This window comes from Polistes dominula, unplaced genomic scaffold, assembly GCF_049000335.1.
Source record: "Polistes dominula isolate Pdom_NZ unplaced genomic scaffold, Pdom_raw_medaka contig_373, whole genome shotgun sequence".
Classification (NCBI taxonomy): Eukaryota; Metazoa; Arthropoda; class Insecta; order Hymenoptera; family Vespidae; genus Polistes; species Polistes dominula.
The window spans coordinates 6,777,211-6,795,547 of record NW_028300899.1 but is presented as its reverse complement, the minus strand read 5'-3'; the positions used below and the strand labels follow the sequence as shown (position 1 = coordinate 6,795,547).

Sequence of the window (18,337 nt, the reverse complement as noted above, 5' to 3'; positions counted from 1 at the left end):
TACTTTGGTTTTTCTTTTTTTTCTTTCTTTTTTTTTTTTTAATTACGTTTTTACGTTAAGAAATAAAAAATGAAATTTTAAAATTAAACTTGAACATAAACTATTACTATAGAAACTGTGATTGAAAAACTGTAATTAACTAATCCCGCACAATTAATGGAATCGTCAGCAAGCAATTCTTTTTATAAGAATGCCTTGGCCTCCCCCATACCTCAAGAACTACATCCTATCACGTAAGCAAACGCGTAGTCTTCTTCATTTACATTGAATTTATTTTAATATAAATTATTGTAAAGGTGACTCTTAAGTTCACATATGTATGTATGTCTTTATTCTGATTAGTCTTAATGACGTTAGAAATTCATTTCTTTCTTTTCAATTCTTTATATATATATAAGAAAAGAAATATATCAATGAACGATTAATTCAATATTAATATCAAAATTAAATTTATTTAATACGATCAAATATTCTAATGATATTTAATTGATAAATTGAAATAAAAATAAAATAGGGGATGACTTTTTTTTCGTGGGGTTTGTTAACCCAGGCGCTCAGTCCCTGGACCATTGTGCCCGGGTCCCTTACGGGGAAATAGGGGATGACAAAGAAAAAAGATATTTTTTTATATTATTCATTTAATTCGTTGTAAATTTTGAAAGATTTTGCGTACGAAGGATGTGGATGACGACGTCGTAAATGGTCGTAACAGAACTTGTTAATGATTAAAAAATTACATTTTTTTTTTAATACCCCTAACTATACTTGATGATAAAATATCTATCATTTATTATCTAACTTTGGTATTTCTTATGTTAGTAAATAGTTTTGATATTTCGTATCTCCATAAACAACAAATTTTCATTCAGTAATGTACCCCCTGCAATTGAAACAACGAAAGTGATGATGCAAAAATATCAACCCTTAAATCTCCATAGGCTCCATGGCGGTGCCAAATGTTTTTAAAAGCTTTATGCTTAAGATGTTACAGTATCTTCGATTGATAATTGTTATCTGTTGTTAAAATGTACTCATGTATTATATTATAAAAAAGCACAGAAAAATAAAAAAATAAAAATTTACAAAATTCGATAAATAAATATTTAAAAAATAATACTTGTTATAATTAATTACAAACAGCGATAGAAATATTTGCGAAGTGCTAAAGGGTTAAAAGTAAAAATATCTAAAAATAAAAAAAAAATAAATCAATTCATTTCATTCCTCAAAAATTTTGTTTCTTCGAAAATAACACATAATCCCTAGTACGTATTCGCAGCACGTGTTATAATTATCGTCATATGTCGAGGGTTACCGGATGCCTCTTAACATTTTACATAATGCATGTAAATGTTATTTTAAGAGTACAATTGCTTTTAATTAATATTCTAACGCTTTTTTTCACGAATATAACATTTTAATTATTCACGCGTTACGTACAGGTAGGTAAATGTTTTACACATTGGTTAAATTAACGCGGTCAGTTTTTAATATCATTAGTGAAATATTAACAATACATAAAAATAAATAATAATAATAATAAAAAAAAAGAAAACACATTATACAAACATCCAATTTTTTTATTCTTTCTCGTGATAAACTCAAAACTTTTTAACCCATTCTTGTATTTTATACTCAAAACTTCTGCTGTCTCATTGTTAAACAATAAATTGCTGAAATAATATATATATATATACATTATTTACAAAACACAATGAATATCTTTATTATATATCAATGGTAGCTTATATTAAATTACAAAATTAAAGATTATTTTAATTTTATTAAATGTCTAGCGTCATTAATATATTATGTTATTATTTATGTATGCATATATATATATATATATACACACACAAGTACACGCCCAATCTCACGCACAAACACTCGCGCACACGTATTCACATATATATTTATAAATAATCGTAAAATATCTTTAATTTTTTTTTATATAATATTTAATTAAATAGTATCAATAATTATTGTATCTTATTTAATTTGTACTTCTTTAATACGCGTCTTTGCTAACATTATTTTTTATTACGCGTTATATATAAAATTATAATTTATAATACTATTAAATATTAATTAAATAAAATCCGTGAACAGTGGAAGAATATCTAATGAATTTGCTTTGCAAAACAAGTTTCTTTTTTTCGTATAATTTCTTTGTTACGTAAATCTGCATATATATGAATATGTAATGATAATAAGGAAAGTGACAAAATAATAATAATAATAATAATAATAATAATAATAATAATAATAATAATAATAATAATAATAATAATAATAATAATAATAATAATAATAATAATAATAATAATAATAATAATCAAACAAATAGCATATTATTTTTATGGAAAAAAAAATAATAATTAATTAATGATAAACATAAAATTTAAATAAATATATTCTATATATATATATATATATATGTTATTTAAATTTGTTTCACTTATATTTATATTGTATATATATTATATAAAAAAAATGAAGTAATTTATTTCAATCTTTAGAAACATCGACAAAATGTACTTTCTTTCCTTGACCACCACCATCCAATGCTTCCATAAGACTTGAAGTAAAACTAAATTCTGAAGTACTTTCGTTGTCTTGCGTTCTACAAAAGAAATAAAAATTGTAAACAAATATTTTTTACGAAATAAGAATTGAAATAAAATAAATGCAAAAAACTTACGACGTATCTAAGCTCGTAATACTGCCATTTAAATCAGGTAGATTAAAAGAACCATCTATTTTGTATAACTCGAGAAAAGAATTAACTGAAGCAACGTAAATTCCTTTAGAATGAGTCACACCTAAATATCGTATGCTTGAAAGTTCAATCAAAGTTCTTTCTGGAGTTTTCGATGATAATGTAAATGCTTCGCCGTCTAATTTGATTATTTCTATCGATGAAAAATGTATGATGAATAAATATGGTTTTCGAAAGGCTAAAAAAAATAGTAAAAACATATTATAGGTTTCCAAAAATATTTTGTAACAAATAATAATAAAAAAAAAATATATATATATATATATATATGTAAATTTTGTTTTACCAAAAGCAAATGGTAAATGACTCCATGTTAGATCAACGTTTCGTGTTCTATAACCATTTTCATTGACGAACACGCCAAACTCATTATAACAGAGCAAAAGTTCAACAGTCGAAAATTTACATGATACATTTAAAACACAAATTGGAAAAATACCAAGCCTAGCAACACCAGACAAGGTTGCCTTAACTGAATTGTCATCTTCTTCAGGAAAATCTATATAATAATTGTAATATTTAATTAATATATTTAACAATGATATATATATTTTATATATTAATATTTATCTTTATTTTACCTTCAACATAATAATTATCAAGATCAATTTGAAAGAATTTGTTACATCCAACGATTAAACGATGTTTTGTAAATATAGCACAGCTGCAAGGTTTAGGTGTTTCAAATTCACGAATTTTGACGAATCCTCCCCGATCCTCTTCGACAATCCACTTGAATAATCTACGTAATAAACAAAAATCGAATAATAATGAGAAAAGAAGAAGATGATGAAGATTTACAGTATGGAACATACATTATATATGATTCAAATGCAGCACAAAGGAACGAGTCTTGTAATTGATAGAAATGGCAACTTTCAGAACCCGTCAAAACAGCTTTCGTATTTATTGCTGGCCTAGAACACTCGGCTGCGAGAGAATTGCTCTTTAATTGTCTCAAAGAACAATACACTAATTGTCTATTGTCACCGGCTATCATTACAGCTATATCTAAAGGAGGATGTAAAGATAATTGATGAACTTTCTTGACTCCACGAATCATCGTAAGTATTCTCGATTTGGTGCCACAATAAGAAAATAATCCTTCTTCAGCACCTAACAAAAGTACATTTCCTTCCGGCATATCTATCGCACAATTTATGTCCAACTGAAAGTATATTAAACAAAAATTTATTTAAACAAAATTCAACAATAAATCGATTATTAAAAGAAATGTAATAATTATAAAAAAAAATAATACCTGATGCTTCTCTAACCTAAGTACCGTTTGATATTTTTCACTTTTTATTAATTTAACAGACGAAGAATATTGACTAGTAACAATTTTAAGAGCTTTCACCCAATTCTTTTTATCAGTTTGACTTAAAGCCATAATATCTAGTCTAGATGTAGGCCAACAAGTTGTTAAAGAATTGGATTCTATTCTAAAGATAAATGGTAGATCAGACTTTGCAGTTCCAATTACTTCAGCTTCCTGAATATTCTCTACAATATTAAAGCCTTCTTTATCGTTTAGATTTAAACAATGTATTGGTGACATTCCGGGAGAAGGTTGATGGTCATATATACATAAACGAGATTCCTCCAATCTCAGGTAATTTCTATCCCAACAGGATTTAGATCGTGCCGGTACTTTTGCCCAGCCTTCCATCGAAATATCACCGTTTTTATCTTGAACATTTTGAGGACTCTGTAAAACGATACAAATCATTATTTATATTTAATTACCTAATCAACTTTAATACCACCAATTTAAATATTTACCCTGTCAGGTTTATCCGGTTGGTCTATAGATAATGTTTGAACACTGCCACCCAAAGATGATATACTATCATTTCTATCCTTCATAATTCTATCAAATTGTTTACTGAAATCTCCAGGAAGACCACACGTTGAAGGAACGGATACTGAACATTTCAAATGTGCCATTATTTGACATTCGCTACAAATAGCTGCGCGTTTTCCAAAATGAATGGACTCCCCGCATCCAGTGCATTTTCCAGCACGCATAGGTAATGCTACGTTAAATCTATGTGTAATATTATGACCCATTCTCTGTGGCGACAAACGTTTAGTTAAAATATCATTGGTCGTTTCCGTAACGTGTGCCATAGGCCTTTTTATTTCCGGAGATGTTGGCGAGGAAGGTGCCGATGAAGATATGTGCATAGCCTTATATGCTAATAACTGATCCGTTAATGACTTCACCTTGGCTCGTTCTTTGGTAAGTTGATTTTCTAATTCGCGATATCCGATCGGCATACTCGTACTGATAGGAGGAATATTTTCTTTTTGTTTAGTACCAAGAATTTTGTCACACATTGTCTTCTTTTTCTTACCAGATTCTTCCAATTTCAATTGTAAATAATCGATTAATTTAGCCTGCTGCTGTCGAGTACTTTCAGCTTTAACTTCTCTCTCTTGATAGAATTGTCTCATTTCAGCTAAAACATTTTCCATTTCTGCTATTCTACATCTAAGATCTTGACTCAGGTCTATGCTATGTTGTAAATCTCCCATTAGCGTATAATTGATTTCTTTTAATTCGTGTAAACTCGTCAAGTGTTGACTACTTTCTTCCTTAACTATTATCGCCTCTGCTTTAGCATTTTCAAGTGCACGTTGCATTTCGGATAAATCGCATTCTAAATCGCCACATTTCATACTCAAAGATTCAACCTGTGCTGTCAAATCTTGTACCAACTTTTTATATTGATCTCTTTGAGCAATTAAATTATTTCTTTCACTTTCTAAATCATTTACCTCCGCCTCTAATTTGTCGACATTGCGTTCGGCCGCCAATTTCAATTTGTTTTCTTCGTTTAACGTTGTTTGCAATGTACGTAATTTTGCTTCAGCAGTTTCTAAATCTTTCTGTAATTTCATTTTATCTTGAATCAACATATTCTCTCGTGTTTCATGATCGCTCGTTAATCTTTCATAATCCGTTAATTGTTCCTCAAGTACTGTACAAGTTTCTTTAAGAAGTTGAATGTTAAGCTCGTAACCATTTATTTCTTGTTCCAATTTTTCTATTTTTACTTCCAATGCTACTTTGTCTTCGTTATTTTTTATACTGGATTGCGACAAACGTTTATTTTCTGCATTAAGACTGTCTATGCGATCTTGATAAACTCGCAATTGTTTACGCGTTGCATCCACCTCTCTTCGTAATGCTGCACTCGTTGACTGAAGTTCTTCCATCTCGCGATTAGCTTGCGTTAATGCCTGCATATAATACAAAATAATATTAAGATTAAAATTTGAATGATATGAATGTGTGTATAGTGATGTAACAAAAATAAATATCTTTACCCTTTGAGCGGAATCTGCTTGCTGTTTATTTCTAGTTGCTTCTTTTGTTATTTCATTTAACGATGTTTTAGCGCTATCCAATTCTTTCAATAATTTTCTCGACTTCTCTTCGTCTTCTTTTGTTTTATCGTTTATTCTTTCCAATAACTTCTGCTTTTCCTCCTGCAACGTTTTGATTTTACCTTCAGCTGTTTTCACTTCTCTCAACGCAATTCTTTTGTCCAAGTTAGAATCAGATAATTCTTTTTCTTTTTCCATAATGTCATTTGAGTCTGCCTTGCTGTTTGTCGTTCGGCAGTAACATTTTCTTTCAAAGTTTCGATTTGTTGTTCGAGTTTTTGTAATTGTTCTTGTAAATGTGAATTCTTTTCAAGTAAATTTTCTGAAAAAGTCACGTTGCTTTTTGATTCTGTAAATCCTGATTTTTTAAGACTAGCATTTTCGGCTTCCAATTTAGTAACACTCTGTTCCAAACGTTTCAATAGTTCTTCCAAATTACCAACTTTACGTAAATGTTCCTCTATAAAAAAATAAACAAATAAAATGACTAATATACTAAATTTTTAGATGTTTCTTTTCCAAAAATAATGTAAGACAAACCTTCCTTATCCAAAGAATCTTGTAATCTTTTTTGCAAAGCAGCTTTGTCTTGTGTAATTTGTTCTAAATTTAATGCAAGGGTTTCATTCTGTTCCAAATTTATTATGGTATCATTCAAATCAGATTTAGTTGCCTATAAACAAATAATGACAATTATAAACAAATTATTTTCCTATAATTAACCACAGATGAAATTAAATCAAAATATGATTTTATAATTGAATATGTTTATAATTTTAACATTAATTCTCTTACTTCCAATTGTTCCTTAAGTTGTTCATTTTCTGTTTTCAACATTTCAAGTTGTTCTCGCATGCTAGCAAACGTTTGCTCCGATATTTTTACATTTTCCAATTGTTTTGTTCTTTCTTCCAACTGTTTACGTAATGTTTCTATTTCAGTCTCTCTCACAGGTATTGTAACTTGTACAGCACGTAATTGTTCTTGACAATCTTTAAGTTCATTTTGAGCGAGTTCCAAAGCAACGTGGAGCCTTGACTGACGACAATGATTAGAATCTTGTTCATTTCTTAATTTACTTTCTAATTCTGTATTCTTTACTACTTCAAAATCTAGTTTAGCACGTAATTCAGATATTTGATTATGCGAGCGGTTTGCTATTTCTTCTAACTTTGTTTCAACACCTTGAACACTCTGTCGGTTGAGTTCTCTGGTTTTGGCTAAAGATTCCTTATATTGCAACTGTTAAAAAAAATTGTATTTAAAATATGATAAATATATTCTAAGATATATTATTGCTTGAAGTAAACAAAAATGATTTTAGATTAATTCTATAAAACATATAACACACACAAACCTGAAATTGTCTAAGTTTATGTAATTCTGCATTAGCGGTTTCAAGTTCACACTCCATTCTTTGTAACCTGGAACTCATCTCGTTATTACTAGTACATAATTCTGTGATGCGTGTAGTTTGAATATCAATGTGTTTATTAAGTTGTATAACTTTTTCTTTTTCCGCATTTTCCCATTTACGTTTAGCATCTTTTATAAGAGCAAGAGCTTTATTTTCTAAATCTCTTCTCTCTTGACGTTCCAATTCTACAAAATTCATCAAGAATATGCACAACACAAGCAAATATCATATAACTATACTTCGAAAAATATTTTCTGATTATTTATATTTTTAACAATTTTGCATTGATATTAATGTAATATATAATTGATTGTAATATATTGAAAATATATTTAAACAATGATTCTAAAAGTATACATATACATATAACTTTTAGTACTCAAATTTTTTTGTTACTAAAAGTATTATAGTAAAATATAATAAAGGTATAAATAAAAAATATATTTTTATATATTTAATCGTTTCGAAGAATTATGTATTTTTGAGGTTGTGTAATTTTGATATTTTATAGTTACTGAAGAAGTCTTAATAAAAGGACGAAACGCTCAACAAGACCAAAACAATATGTTTTGATTTTTTTCACCTATCCAATTAATTGTAATATAGTAACTTTGCAATGTTGCCATTATTGTATTTGCTAATGATTTACCTAACGTCCTCTTAACTGTTGCTAATTCAGATCTAGTTGCAATTAACTCTCGTTCCAATCTATCCCTTTCCTTGTTAGATGCTTCCAATCGTTTAACTTTTTCCTCCAATTGATATTCCATTTGGCCAATTTCACGAACCTTTTCTTGAAGTTCTAAAATCTTTTTTTGCTTCTCTTGAACTTCCTTTTTTTTACGATCTAATTGCATTTCCAATTCCATTTTTTCTGTAGAATATTTATCTGACTGCAATAACTGATGTTTAGGATATTTGAATTCGAAGAAGGATCCTTCTAAAGTTTGCTTGGATAAATGTTTCTTTTCCAACTTCGGAGATTTTTCTGAATCCATTTGATGGATCAATTCTAAGCTACTGTGAGAGCCTATAAGTACTTATCGTTAGAAATTGTTCATTTATAAAACTGACAAACCCTCCATATACTATCAAAACAATTATATACCTAAATTTTTCTTAGATTCTATCAAATCAGCATTTTTTAAATCTAACAATTCCTGTTTTAATTGACTAGTCTCTTTATCAAATTTGTCATCTTTCTTATCACTGGATGCTAACATCTTTGTATTCTATGGGTAGCATTTAGAAACAATGTTATTATAAATTAACTCTAAATATCAATCAGAATTTAACAACAAGTTTCTAATCCAATTAATGAAATATTATTTAACTTACTGTATTTTAAATATTTCCTCTTTTGAAATAGTTTAATTTATTATTGTTACTCTTCATAAATTTGAACTAATGTGTATTTCCTACTAAAAGAAATATTTAATGTCTTTTTCTTAGATATATCCATGTGCACTATTCGTATCATAATACAATAACTAAAGAATAAATTAAATTTTGATTATAAACAATTTGATAATAACTTTTAATAATTTGTTACTTCTCACTTAAATAAATAAACGATGATCTTTTGTCAAATTGATATTATTACATAATGAATGTATTGTTTATATGAGAAAATAACGATTAGATTGTAATAAACTACAATTACAATTGTACAACGAAATTATTGCAATTCTTCATTTATAAATTCACTGCAACATTCAACAATACACTTTCATTCATAACGGTCGCGCTTCGAACTCCTTGTTGTTAATATTCAAATTTATCTTTTAAATGCAGTGCTATGATTCGTCAAAGAGAACATATGTCTCAATTTGAATAACCAATAGAAATTGAGATATAAATGTATTAAGTTATATTTCCATTTAAACTTCTTCGTCAAATGTTGACAATTGAGAATGAACATTAATGTAGTTAATGAAAATTGGCTCAAAAAATGGCGGGTAGAAGAATTTTACTGATTGGTGGACATTTTTTTCATTAAGTAAGTTCAACAATTTTCGAAATAAGATTAAATGGATATTATCAAATCCTAAATTGTAATAATTGGACATATTGAAAAATTATATTAACACACACATATAGAGAAAAAATTGAAGATTATTTTAATCTAATTGAAAATGATTTGAAAAATTATTACAGTGCCGATACACATGTGAAAATTGATGTAAGTTGTATACAGTATGTTTTAATGCATGGAAGATTCTTATAAAAAAACTAAATATCATTTTTATCTCTTTTTTTATTTATTTTTTAATATTTGTGAAAAGAAGTCATCATAACGAAGAAAGTTAATCAAGATCGAGAATAGTGTAAACAGAAGAGAAATATTTGATGTATAAAATAATGTCAACGTTAATTCGTTTTACGCAATATAAGTAATTAAATAGGATAATTTGATAAAATATGGAATTGATTACGATAGAATTAAGACCACGGCTTCAATCATGTACAGTTTTTCTTTTTATGAAAAATTCAACAACTTTAAATGAAATTAAAATCAAATTATTGGAAGGAAATATTATGTTGTCAATAGGTAATAATGTAACATATATTACATTACCAAATATAAAAATTATACCAACATCATTGTCTTCCTTAAATGTAAAAGATAAGTGGGTGTATTTTCGTTTAAATACACAACCATCAGATTCGGAATTTGGGTCATTTCAAAGAGAGGTTATAACCAATGCAAAATCACAAATTAATAATATAGAAAATACGAAAAAGATATTATTGAAAAATTCGAAATCTATGATATTATGTAAATGTTGTAAGAACGTACTTTCTAAAGAGATTACCTTTCAAAGAGTTTTACCATTTCCTAACATTGATTTTGATCCGTCTGAATGGTTTTGTAGTAAAACAGATATTAATTTAAGTTCACTGTTGCATCCCAATGAATTGGATATTTTTTACGGACCATTTTTTGCAATTGTACATAGCAATATTTTATATAATTATAGACAAATGGAAAAAGATATTTTATGTAACAGATGTTTGTTAAACATAGGAATTCAAGACAAAAACAATTCTTTTAAGTTATGGGATTGTTGCATCGATTATAACTTGAAGACTGATAATATAATTATCCAAGAAGCATCCAATCCTCTTGACGATTTTATTTTAATTATTAAAAATTTCATTAAAAATAATACGTTTGGCGAAATTATTCTACAATGTTTATTAGCTAATCAATCTCATTACATGGTAATCAAACCGATGGATATGCGATTAAGAATACTTACAGAAGAAAATGTCAAATCAACCGATGATAATAACATTACTTTAAAACAAAGTTTTGTGATCAAAGTATTGTACAAATATGTTACAGATAAAATGATTTTATCTGAGGATTATATTAACACAAAAAATTATGAAGTTAGTTTGTTCATGATCGAAGCTGGATTAGATTATTTATTATTATCGACTAAACGTTTTCCAAAACATTATAAGACTGTCGAGGATTATTATATCGGTTATATAAATGTAGAATAAACTAATTAATAATTTTGGGCATTTTACTTATTTAATATTTTTAAATTTCTAATATGTTTTTTTAAGAAAAATAAGTTTCAAAATTTATTAAGTATACCTTGTATATTATGTATATATATATTTATATATTTTTTTTTTTCTGAACAATTTAGTAACATTTTATTGAATCATCGATTTACAATTTTCTTAACATAACTTATTTCTACTAAACTATGCTACTAGGCTGTAATGTACAGTATTTTTTATATAATTCTCTATAATTCTCTGGCACTATATTTTTCATTTTATTTTTTCCAAGTATAATATCGCTGTCTCTTACATATTGTAGCTCTAGAAAAATAAATATAAATTATATAAGTATATAATTTATATCAATTTTTGTTTAAGTGCCTATTATTCACCAAATCAAATATGGTGCGAGAAAAAAACAAATAGTAAGACACAAAGCATTCGTGTAAAATATGTATTGTATATATATTAGGGTGGGTCAAAAAAATGACTTTTTTTTTTTTTCAAGTGCCACGGAAAAATGGGTTGCTAGACACCTTAAACAAATTGTCACCAAATATGAGCTCTTAATTTTAATAGGAAGATCCTCCGCATCGCAGTTTTTTATTTTTTTTTTCAGTCCAATAGATTAAAATTCCTTTCTCATTATTTAATGATTGTACAGAAAAATGTTCTGGACGAATTTTGTAGGAAATTTAATGCTCTACAAAAAAGGTATCTTATATTTTTTCCGTAAACCTCACCATTTGAATGATATTGAAGATTTAAGTTTCATTATTTTAAGACAAATTTCATTTTTGTTTATGAATTTTATAACTCGACAATAAATTCTAAAATTCTAAAGACAAACTTTCATGTGTACTGATTGTCTCTGAATATCTTTTGAACGCTTAATTTTATCGCCAAAACATAAGACACCATTTTTATAGAGCAGTTAATTTCCTACAAAAATTTGTATTGCGCATTTTATAATAGTCATTTATAATCGAGTTATAAAATTCATAAACAAAAATGAAATTTGTCTTAAAATAATGAAACTTAAATCTTCAATATCATTCAAATGGTGAGGTTTACGGAAAAAATATAAGATACCTTTTTTGTAGAGCATTAAATTTCCTACAAAATTCGTCAAGAACATTTTTCTGTACAATCAATAAATAATGAAGTATGAATTTTAATCTATTGGACTGAAAAAAAAAATAAAAAACTGCGATGCGGAGGATCTTCCTATTAAAATTAAGAGCTCATATTTGGTGACAATTTGTTTAAGGTGTCTAGCAACCCATTTTTCCGTGGCACTTGAAAAAAAAAAAAAGTTATTTTTTTTACTTACCTTAATATATATATATATATATATATATATATAATTTTAAAGTGCATGTGTATGTAATTGTCACTTTCTTTCATTTAAATTCTATTGATTTACATATGTATATGTATAATTTTATAAACATGAAGAAAAATAATATCAATGATGCTAATAAAACTATTTTTATAGCATAAAAGGTAAACGTACATTCTGTTTAGCTACTCTTATATTACTAACATTTTTAATCATATGTAATGCAACCAATATATATAACTACGAGTTATTTAAAAACTTGAAAATCATATTGTCCGTGTACTTAAAACATTATTTTTATATCAGTTTTGACGAAAACGATTAATCATGTGATTCATAAATGTTCATAGTAATTATGTCATTCTAATTACAACAGATGTTATATTATTTAGCAAACAAATAAATTATATATTTAAGAAATGCTGATTTGAAGACGTTTCGTTACTAGTAGCAATCCATATATGAGCTGTCCATGCAAATGCTTCATATGAACCATCGATCGACCCATATACGGATCAACCATATACGAACGAATTTATAGGGAACAATACCAAAGCATGCCATAACGAAAGTATTCAAGATAATCATTGAAAATACTTTGAGAAATTGAATAATCTTTGGTTGCATATCATAATGTAATTTACTTCAATCTAAAATTATTTTGATAATAGTATAAAGTATATTATTCAAGCAATTATTAATAATAGACTATTGCAAAATGATGCATATGTAATTTGAGATTAAATGAAATATTATTCATAAATAAGTTACAATTTATGTGCTACAATTATTCTTTCATTTTTCATTAACGTTACGTACATAATACAGTAGTATTTATGAAGCATTGAAATTTATTGTATGCACTGATAGTATTACTACAAAAATAAGTCTTTAAGATTAACGTTTATAATATTACAATCAATATAAATAATTTCAATTTTTTTTTCTATCGACACTATTTTGTTTGAATAATAAAAGCTTGAATATAGAAATTATAAAGGTCAATTAAAATAAAGTAAATAGTCTTAACTCCTTGTTCTGGTTATAGAAAATCCTGTGATAACATAATTGTATAATATTTTGGACATTAACGTCGCTAAATAAGATTTTATTGACTATAGTCTTCTGTTTGAATGATTTAGGCCACGAACATCATACTATATACTGCAATACTTACATTTTCATTTAATTATTAAGCATTATATGCGGCTATGTTGTACTTGTTTCATTGCGAGAAACGTGTAATCTTTCAGATAATGGCATAGTATAAGCCCAACCATTGTCTCTAATCTCTTTAAAAAGCTATAAAATAAAAAATAACAATTGCACAGTTAATAAATATTATTACATTAAGTGAATGATAATTCTTCATGGTGTATATAAATATTCTATTTACTTTTGTCTGCCATATTTCATTGTTCTCTTTGCGTAGGCGGGCCTCATCTCGTTGTTTTTGTTCGATAGCATATTTTGCAGCTGTGGCCTTATCCATATCATTAATACGTAAACCCATTGTTACTTCTCGCCAAACTTTTCGTGATTCACATTCTTCCTGCTCGCATATTGGTTTAACTAATTTTTTCTCTATCGGAAGTTCTCTTACATCCAAGATTTCAACTCGCTACAAACAAATTTGACAATAATATATATATATATTTATAAATAAGTACAAATACACTTTTTATGCTTACTCCGTCAACCCATTTCGCTTCCATAGCACCATTCCATTCTCCATTAATAACAAGGAATGGTTTTTTATCTGCTGGTTGAGTAACATGACAAGTAATTTTATTACGTTTTCCACCATAAAAAGGTTTTGTTAAAAATTCAACAGTTGCTTGATATCCAGTTTGTGCACAACTTATAGTAGCCGTTCCTCCTAATTCTATCCAAGGAACAGTAAGAATTGATCTGCCATAACCATTTGGAAAAGTTAAAACATATTCTTCACCATGTTCCAATACATTTACCCAACCCTTTCCAATATTATGTACTCCTATACTGAGCCCCAGAAATTTACTTTTTGTCCAAACATGTGCGGAGAAAGTTATCTTCTTTGCATAATGTTCAGCGTAAAATGCACTCACTGCAATACATTGAAATATTTGTATAAATAATAAAATAAATAAAATGAGATTATAAATTATACCTGGAGGATGATGAGAAACTTGTTCAGCAATAAAAGACAATTGATTTTCTTTACACCATGGAACTGGCCCATCTGTTACACACTTTATTTCACTATTTACATCGTCTGTACAATTTTCACTAACAAGATTCCAATGACATCGGAAGATTTCACCCAAAATAGGATTGTATGGTTTCTTAGCTACGCCAGATCTACGGCCGGCATGAAAACTGCATAAATACCAGCGTACTACTTGCACCATTCTTTCTCTAGGCGTAGGCATATCTGCAATGCTACAATATTTTGGAATATTTCATTAATATTTCTTTCTTTACAAATACTTGTACAATATTATTCCTTTGAGTGATGAATATAGATTTTGGCTGAATACTTTATTGCTAGTACGACTTATAATCATTATACTTCCAAATTAACACAATATATCACTCAAAGGATTATTCTTCGAACAAATCATATTTATATATATTTGTATATATATTTGTACCTTACAAATTGAACTGGATGAGTAAAATAATCTGCATACATTTCAAGAAGTGATCTACGTTCCAAAATAAAGGTAGGCAATGCAACTTTGGTTAGATCCATGCCAATTTTGACTTGTGACAAAAGATGTGTCACAACAGATCCATGGCTTTCCATGGAATCCACTAAAAAAGGAAGATGATATTTTGAATTTTAACAAATGTTTAACTATTGCATATACATTATGTTTGAGAATTATAATATACTAACCTTCTGTGTCGCTCTCTTCCTCGTACAAGGCTGCGGATACACACATTTTGTTATAGAAAAAAAAATAAAACAATTATAATATTTAAACATCAATAAGATATTTTCTTATCATTTTGGTTTGTTAATAAGTCAACAATTTAATATACATCTATATATATATGCATATATATTCGTTAAATATTTCTTATCAACTTAACCTCGCATTTGGAAAGGTAAATGCACAACTTACTATTTATATCTACGTTCAACATATTGTTTTTGTAGAAAATACCAACTAGTATCCATTCCTAAAAACTCTCACTTCTGTCAAAATAGTTATAGTTAAAATACAATGCTTAATTGTATAATTATTTGATCGTATATTGAACTAACATTAATAAAACTTTCATATAACTTTGTATAACAATTCGTTATCATGTTTTACAATATTCCAATTTAAATTCAATTGTTCTTTACAAATTTATTATTAATGTTCGTGGAGATAATCGACTATCTACAACACAGTGTTTCATATATTATGTGAAATACTATCTAATCAATAATCACTGCGATCGGTAAAGTCAATTACTGCAAATCTGTGTTATCGACTATATAAAACATAGTCCAATGGAATGATACATTCATTATAAATTTAGTAAGAATTTTTGGACAAGGAAATACTTGCTATACTACTTTTTTCTTTAATTTTCACAATATATAAAAACAAATTTGATAGTATAATATGTAATAAAAATATATATGTATGTAGTGGATAAAAAATAATATATATTGTGTGAATTCCATTTTATTTCTATTTCTATATTTATTTTCTTTCAATTATATTGTAAAAAAAAAATAATTAGTAATTAATAAGTACTTACCATCGTAATCTACAGAACCATCTCCTTTAACAGGTGGCAACGGAGATTGCTTACGTGTATCTCCAGTAATGTCTCCAATTGATTGTAAACGATCACTTTCTCGTCTTCTACTATATGGTGTTAATGCAGTATAATATATTAAATAATTTATTATACACATATCCTTCGATTATTTTGTTAATATACTTACTTAAATATACTTACAGTGAAATATAATTTTGTGCTGTCAAAGGAGGCGACAATTCATCGGCAGCATCATAATAATCTTCATCTTCATCTGATGAAGAATATGAAAACTGAGGTACTGGTAAGTCTCTATTATCTACAACTAAAATATAATGACATAAAGTTAATGATTTTTATAAACGTAATAATTCAATATTTTTTAGATATAAACAAAATAATATATTAACCATTGGATAAAGTTGGTATTCTTGATTCTGTACATTCTGAACCCAATTCAATACCAGTTTGTACTGTTGATTCTGGTTCTATAACAGCAACTATAAATATTTTATAAATTAATATTGAATAAGTCATAATAAGTTTACAGGAACATATACCATGATTTATAGGTGGTGTAGAATTCATTGTATCAGTAGAAGGTCCTCTGTATATACCATTAACAGGAATAGCTGTATTCTGAAATGATTAATAAGAACATGAAAAGTTTTTTTTACAATAAATATAATATATATATATATATATATATAATAATTATAATACCTTTGCAATTTGTAATTGGACAATGGTATGTTTAACAGAATTAAGCATCGCATTTGCTTGCATCAAAATTGCATTGTAACTTTCTTGTATTTCTTCATTTTCTGTTGCAAGACTTTGCTGTTTTGTTTCAATTATTTTAATTTGATCAATTAACAGTTGGAGATAAGCATCTGCCTCTGCCACCTTACGATTGAAATCTTGTTTGGGCGGTGATTTTTTTGGATCCCATCGCTAGATTCCATGAATCATTTTTTTACATATTTGTATACAATAATATATTATCCAAAGAATAAAACAATATGTTTGCAATTATACCGCATATGAGTGACGCAATATTGTATCTTCTAAAGCATCAACCCAGCATTCACGTTCCTCACCATTACGTGTTTGGAAATGAAAAGTTTTAGGATCATCTTTGTATGAAGATGTAGTTATGGTAAATGTACTATCATCTTCATCGTCGATACCTATAATAGCACCTCTTAATCTAACACATCCTCTACGAGCACCACGCATCATTTTTTCTTTACTCTACAAATAAAATGCGTTTAGATTTTAGTTTAATCAATTTCTATTTTCATCATTTAAATCTAATTTAATAAAATATTGAATGATGCTATATGTAGTAAAAAAAAATGAAGAATTATGACAATTGTTTATTCAAAAATACATTCCTAACATAAGCATAGATCATTATTATAATTATAATAATACAACTTTAGATCATGTCAAATGTGTCAATTTGTTTTATGGATAATGGAGCGAATGGGATAAAAAAAATCTTAATTAAATTATTTATAAAGCCCGCGAATATGTAACAAAGGGTATAACACCTGTAAACTAAAGCAATAGATTTCCTAGCTTTTATGTTAATTTTAAATAATACTTACAGTATAATATGATAATAAGCCAGCGTTATCGTCTAAAACAAACCACCGATATTGCCAGCCATTAACAACATTTGTCCATTTACTAAGTGAACCCTCCATCGTCGACATTGTTTGTTTCTTGATGATTATGATTGTGTTGTATGTGTGTGTGATAAAATTTATAGAAAAATCAGAGTGGAAACTCGCAGATATAAAGCTTGCAAATAAGCTCTAATCTATAACGAACGATTCCATTCGCAAATAACAAATGTCAAACACGATCGAATGCACACATACACATTTGTATTTACATGTTTAGCAGTCAACCCAAAAAGTACAAAACAAATGTCAATTTTCAATATTTATTATCAATTCTTATTTCTTTATGCACTCGTAAATATTTTAGATATACAAATATTTTGACTTAAAAAGATATTTTAGTTATTAAAATCATCGAAGAAACATACACGAATTATTTTACTATCATTTAATCGAATGATATTCAATTTTATTCTTTAACAGAAGGTTAAGGTCTTCTTTTCGCG

General features: G+C 27.3%; 3 protein-coding genes across 4 annotated transcripts; 1 reads left to right on the top strand and 2 right to left on the bottom strand.

Annotated features, from left to right (window-relative positions):
* Positions 1 to 8: 8 nt before the first annotated feature.
* Positions 9 to 9,319, bottom strand: LOC107067739 (citron Rho-interacting kinase). Its single transcript, XM_015323517.2, is given in 15 exon segments — positions 9 to 2,623; positions 2,702 to 2,957; positions 3,066 to 3,278; positions 3,361 to 3,521; positions 3,595 to 3,947; positions 4,041 to 4,490; positions 4,565 to 6,028; positions 6,116 to 6,369; positions 6,372 to 6,635; positions 6,716 to 6,848; positions 6,971 to 7,417; positions 7,533 to 7,777; positions 8,242 to 8,622; positions 8,701 to 8,824; positions 8,931 to 9,319. Coding segments are annotated over 14 exon segments (4,851 nt in total). The 5' UTR covers positions 8,816 to 8,824; positions 8,931 to 9,319; the 3' UTR covers positions 9 to 2,508.
* Positions 9,320 to 9,543: 224 nt separating this feature from the next.
* LOC107067700 (uncharacterized) lies at positions 9,544 to 13,229 on the top strand. Of its 2 annotated transcripts, none has more exons than XM_015323449.2 (2): positions 9,544 to 9,774; positions 9,881 to 13,229. In XM_015323449.2, the coding sequence occupies exon 2, from the start codon at positions 10,014 to 10,016 to the stop codon at positions 11,103 to 11,105; it is 1,092 nt and encodes a 363-aa protein (XP_015178935.1). In that variant the 5' UTR covers positions 9,544 to 9,774; positions 9,881 to 10,013; the 3' UTR covers positions 11,106 to 13,229. The 2 variants fall into 2 exon arrangements, with proteins under 2 accessions (XP_015178935.1, XP_015178936.1); XM_015323450.2 differs by having other exon boundaries at positions 9,878 to 13,229.
* Positions 11,200 to 18,335, bottom strand: LOC107067702 (oxysterol-binding protein-related protein 9). The gene is made up of 13 exons (XM_015323451.2): positions 17,814 to 18,335; positions 17,239 to 17,454; positions 16,924 to 17,154; positions 16,761 to 16,839; positions 16,611 to 16,700; positions 16,402 to 16,525; positions 16,198 to 16,307; positions 15,338 to 15,367; positions 15,090 to 15,252; positions 14,606 to 14,877; positions 14,148 to 14,542; positions 13,853 to 14,077; positions 11,200 to 13,758 (listed from the first exon to the last, which is right to left on the bottom strand). The coding sequence occupies exons 1-13, from the start codon at positions 17,919 to 17,921 to the stop codon at positions 13,666 to 13,668; spliced, it is 2,136 nt and encodes a 711-aa protein (XP_015178937.1). The 5' UTR covers positions 17,922 to 18,335; the 3' UTR covers positions 11,200 to 13,665.
* Between the last annotated feature and the right edge of the window lie 2 nt (positions 18,336 to 18,337).

Bases quoted from the DNA above. Each gene is read 5' to 3' on its own strand.
- LOC107067700 (XM_015323449.2), top strand. From the start codon at position 10,014: ATGGAATTGATTACGATAGAATTAAGACCACGGCTTCAATCATGTACA.
- LOC107067702 (XM_015323451.2), bottom strand. From the start codon at position 17,921: ATGTCGACGATGGAGGGTTCACTTAGTAAATGGACAAATGTTGTTAAT. The intron at 16,308-16,401 runs GTAAGTATATTT...AACACCATATAG, and splicing joins GCACAAAATTATATTTCACT to TAGAAGACGAGAAAGTGATC. The intron at 14,878-15,089 runs GTACAAATATAT...AAAATATTGTAG, and splicing joins CATCCAGTTCAATTTGTAAG to CATTGCAGATATGCCTACGC.